The 5186-nt window shown below is 49.7% G+C and overlaps 1 protein-coding gene across 1 annotated transcript in view; it reads right to left on the reverse strand.

The window, feature by feature from the left end:
* The window catches only part of aldh4a1 (aldehyde dehydrogenase 4 family, member A1), a 12577-nt gene extending 7508 nt beyond the window's left edge, over positions 1-5069 (reverse strand). The window contains exons 1-2 of the mRNA XM_008295941.1: positions 4665-5069; positions 4484-4576 (exon numbers count right to left, since the gene is read on the reverse strand). Of these exons, the coding sequence (XP_008294163.1) occupies positions 4484-4576; positions 4665-4910 (339 nt within the window). The 5' untranslated portion in view covers positions 4911-5069. The remainder of the gene's footprint in view (positions 1-4483; positions 4577-4664) is intronic.
* Positions 5070-5186: the final 117 nt, after the last annotated feature.

Raw genomic sequence — 5186 nt, forward strand, 5'->3', positions numbered from 1 at the left:
ACATCATCAGGTCCAGTAGAGGAGACATCAGGTCCAGTTGAGGAGACATCATCAGGTCCAGTACAGGAGACATCAGGCCCAGTACAGGAGACATCAGGTCCAGTACAGGAGACATCAGGTCCAGTACAGGAGACATCAGGTCCAGTTGAGGAGTCATCAGGTCCAGTAGAGGAGCCATCATCAGGTCCAGTGGAGGAGACGTGCTGGTCAGGCCAGTGTTCTGGTCGGATCCGGCTGCTCTCTGTATGACTCCTGCAGGGTACAGGTCAGAAGTTCTCATGTTTCCTTCAACACACTGTTCTGTTTGTGTGGTTCTGATCCGACTGCAGCTGCTGGATGCTGATAGATAAACAAACATTTGGACTTGGAGCTGCTCAGGTTTCTTCAGGCGTCACAGATAAACATGTGCTGTTTCCCAGAAAGTCCTGGAGCGGCCCGTGACCCTGAACCGGACTCTGTTGGTTTAAGCTGGTTAATTATTGATCGTTGATCAGCTGTTTTCTGGAACCGTCTGGTTTCATCTGAACATCCAGACGTTGGACACGTTTCTGAACAGAGTCACGGTTCTGATCAACTGGACACCAGTGGAACCACTGAAAGCTATTGATCAGTGATCACAGAGGATCAATAACCACCGTTTGATGAAATACTTCCTGCAGAATTAAAGTTTAGTAAAAGTACTGTGAAGTAAAAGTACTCCATTACATGAGTACAGTCCTGTAATGGCACTGACAGTAATCAGATTACCTCTTACAGAACAGTATTCTCTATGGGTCCAAACTGAGAAAGTTCTGCAGCTCACGGGTCGTTTCGGAACCATCACAGCTGGACTCAGGTCGGTTTCACTGAATATATAAAGGAAGTACTCTGGTGTTCTACCGAGAAGTAATCAGATTACTGGAAGATGACCTGTCAGTGGGTCTAGAAGCTTCCAGCAGTAATAAAGTAAATGTCCTCCCTGGTCCAGCTGTCCGGGCTCACAGAACCAACACATACATGCTCAGTACCGCTACTCTTGATCAGATCATTGATGGGATCATTGATCAGCTTATTGATCAGACTGACTAAACGGAGGCGTTCCGTTGAACCCGACTCTCCTGCAGGTCATGAGACCCGCTGACAGGTGGTTCAGGCTAGCAGGCTACCGGACGTGTCCCGGGAGTCTCGTGTCGGCAACAGGAGCACCTACCGCCTCCAGGACCGGCTCACCGCCGCGCGCACACGGAGCATCTTCCCGCCGATAAGGAGCCGGATGACAGAGGAACGAGCCAACGAGCCTCCGATTCGGCCGATAACCGGATCAATAAGTGATCAGATACGGAGGCTCGACGGAGCTGATCCTGAGGTTCGCTCAGCGGGGGAGGTTCTGCCGGTCACGGCTCGGTTCTGCCTGTTTACCGTCACGCTGACCCGCTTTTATCACTTCTTTACCAAACTGACGGAGTTTTGCTGGACGAGGCTGAACAGAACCGAACACGCAGAACACGAACTTTAAAAGTTCCTCCAGCAGCTCCGCGGAACCCCCCCGGAACACAGATGGAACCGTCCACAGGCGGATCGGCCCCTGGCCAATCAGCGAGCAGCACAGACCGTCAGCCAATCAGGGGCCCCGAGAGAGGGGACGATGTTCAGCGCGTCAGGTTTCACTGATTACCCAGAATTCCCCTCTGCTCAGACCCACTGTGTGTGTGTGTTATAGATATATATAGATGTGTGTGTGTGTGTGTGTGTGTGTGTGTGTGTGGGTGTAGGTGTGTGTGTGTGTTCCAGTATTATTTATGATTAAATACTGTATTGTAGATGACTCAGCAGAAACCTGCTGGGTCGGTTCTGATCAGATCTGTCATCATTGAGAGGAGACTGAAGCCCGACCCGTGTGGACTTTCAGCACCACGCTGTGAACTGATGTAAATCCTGTTGGCGGGTTTTCTCCTGGTTCTGTCTCTTCTCTCTGCTTGTTTCTGGCGTCTGATTGACCGGGTTTGTGACCTGCTGAACGGGTTTATGACGGATGGGCGGGTCCAACATGTACAGTCAGGTCAGAAACCATAGACTGTATAAAGATGGACGTAGCAACCGGCCCTGAAAATGAAGCCAACCCAAAAGTGTCAAAAACCTGCAGTATCACTACGTCCACTAGCTGCTGGCTCCACAAAGCCCTGGCTCCCATAGACTGGAACTGGAAAAGAAGTGATCACAGATCACCAAATACTGCATTCCTACAGCTCAGGATTGTTTTCTTATTAGTTTTCATGGTCAGATCCAGAGATCAGGTGGCCAATCTGAAAATAAATCAATACTGAATTTTTAAAAAATCGTCAACATGTTGCGGCTCAAGGGGCGTGGCTGGCTTGATTGACAGTCGGCAGCGACCATACAGACGAAGCGAGCAGAAGGCAGTAAATGTGGGCGGGCAGAGAGGGCCCGCCTCTCAATCCGTCTGACCAATCGCTGCTCCTATGGCTCCGCCCCCCCCCCCACAAAATTTTTGTGTCACTGGCTCCAAAAATCCAAGATGTCAACCAGGAAGTAGCAAAACCCTGGCTTCATGTTCTCAGAGCAGAAACCAACGGGTGACGTCACGGCAGCTACGTCCATCTGTTGTACAGTCTATGTCAGAAACACAGGTCTAGTCTGTCAGTGTCCAGAACCAGAATCTGACAGTGACAAAACAGCACCGTTCCAGGTTTCCTTGTGAAGCCTGATCCGAGTGTTTCAGACCAAGTGTGACCAGAACCACAGGCGGAGCGCTCACACCGGCTCCGGGTCGCTGACAGGAGGAGGACGAGCAGCTCTGAACTACCAAGGACTTCCAGTGATCAACATAACTGCAGGCTCAACTCTAGGTTTCAGAACCACTGGGTCGGTTCTTCCACCTCCATGGAAACCGAGCTGCTCCAGAGCAGGTCATGCTCCAGGTAGGAGTCTGGAGGCTCCTCCTACTGACCAATCAGCTCTCTTGTCAAGGTGTCGTCATCATGAGACGACCCAGCAGAGCTCAGTGAGACGAGGAGGAGCTTTCAGAGAGAAACTGACTGGACCCAGCTTCAGACTGCTGATCTCATCCAGGCAGCAGCTCCTGACACTCATTCATTCTGCTCATATCAGTCTGCAGGTTTTACATGTTCTTTCTAGCGTGTGCAAAGCATGATGGGAAACACCTGACTCACCTGAACTAACAGCTGATTGGTTCCGATGCTGACTCACACTCTGCCTGTTGTCTGCTCCCTGCAGTGGCTCCTCATTACACTCTCATAGATTTTAAAGTTCTAGTTCTGACTTTTAGAGCCTTGCATGGCCGGGTCCCTGAACATGTCTGTGATCTGCTGTGGCCCTACTCCTCTGGTCACACCCTTCGGTCCTCGGGCCAGAACCTCCTCATGGTCCCAAAGACCCGCTTTAAAACCAGAGGTGACTTGTCCTTCCTCAGTCTCTCCGTGAAACAGACTCTGCTGATTGGTTTAACAAGTAGCTGAAGACACATTTGTTCAGACCAGCTTTAGTTGACAGGATTTCTGTTGCCTTGCTTTTATCTACATTATGTTCCCTGTACTGTTCATATGATGTTGTCTTGTGTGAAGCACTTTGTGATTTTATTCTGTGAAAGGTGCTCTACAATAAAGTTCTTCTTGGTTTACAAAGATCTGAATGTTCTCGTATTGATGTGATGGTTGGTTCTCTGTTGGTCGACGTTTCTCGTCAGCAGTCTGTCGTTCTGGATCGCGACTGTCTGACTTCAGTATTTATGGGCTGCTGGAACATCGTCTGAACGTCTGATGATCAGTCATGAAAGGTGCTGATCAGCGTTTCACCTGATGTCTTTATGTGCAAACTGATCTGACGCTGACTTACAGAATAAACCGAGTCTCATCTTCAGGGTTCTTCTGTCATTTAACCCATTAGAGAAGAACTCAGATGTTCATCTAAGAACCCTTCTTTTGGACTTCAGCTGCTGTTCTGTTCACGTCCAGAACCTGAACTGGTTGTTCTGCAGCAGCGATCAGGAGATCCTCATCCAGGCTGGGACCGGGTTTCATGTCATCCAGTCCAGAGATGGTTGTGTTCTGCTTTGTTTCAGACGCTCTGTTTCTTCTGCTGATTCAGCCTGAGTTCTAGGGGTTTAGTCACTAAGAACAGAACATGAACCCAACAATAATAGAACATGAACAGAACATTCATAGAACATGAACAGTCATAAAGTCAGTTTTCAGTGTCCTGAAGCTGACGAGGCTCTCTTTTAACTGGCTACATCTCCATGGGAACTGATGCTGTGGAGCTAGGTCTCCATGGGAACTGATGCTGGCGAGCTAGGTCTCCATGGTAACTGATGCTGTGGAGCTAGGTCTCCATGGGAACTGATGCTGGCGAGCTAGGTCTCCATGGTAACTGATGCTGTGGAGCTAGGTCTCCACAGGAACTGATGTTGTGGAGCTTGNTTACTGAGGATGAACCTCAGCGGAAGTCCAGCAGGACGTCGACTCACCGACAGCTGATATCTGATGTCTTTGGTCCAAACATGTTGGTCTCCAACCACACAGGGAATCTCCTCTGTCGCCCCCTTCAGGCTGTTCAATGCCTGCAGACACACACACAGAATAAAAACACAACCTGCAGACACACAACAACCACAACCTGCAGACACACAACACACAGTGAGTAAGGACCTTCAGCAGCTCTGCTCTCTCTGGACTTCCATCTGTGAAACCGAGGATGGGCTCGTTCTTCACCTCCAGGGCCGAACAGGACGACGTGTGGAACCTGCAGACACACAGCCTGGGTTCATGAGACAGAAGATGACCACAGAGAGGCAGAGCTGGACACAAACCACCACCACAAGGACAAACAGCAGTCTGAAAGCAGGAACTCTGAGTCAAACCAGCTCGTGGTTTATTTTCCACCTGTTGGTCCATAACGAGCAACAGAGCTGGCCTGGAGCAAACTGGGTCAAGGAGCCGACAGCAGGAAGCTGGAACTTCACGTCATCTGCTCCGCTTCTGTTTCATTATTAATCATTATTTGATTTTCAATCAGCTTTTGAGCTTTTTCAGCTCAAATGGTCATCAAAGCAGTTTACAGATGACATGAGACCAACTTCTGTGAGTCTGTGGAGGCTGGAAGCTCATGGAGGTCCAGTAGAGGAGTCATCATCAGGTCCAGTAGAGGAGACATCAGGTCCAGTAGAGGAG

Source organism: Stegastes partitus, unplaced genomic scaffold (genome assembly GCF_000690725.1).
Source record: "Stegastes partitus isolate 25-593 unplaced genomic scaffold, Stegastes_partitus-1.0.2 Scaffold1089, whole genome shotgun sequence".
NCBI classification, from domain to species: Eukaryota; Metazoa; Chordata; class Actinopteri; family Pomacentridae; genus Stegastes; species Stegastes partitus.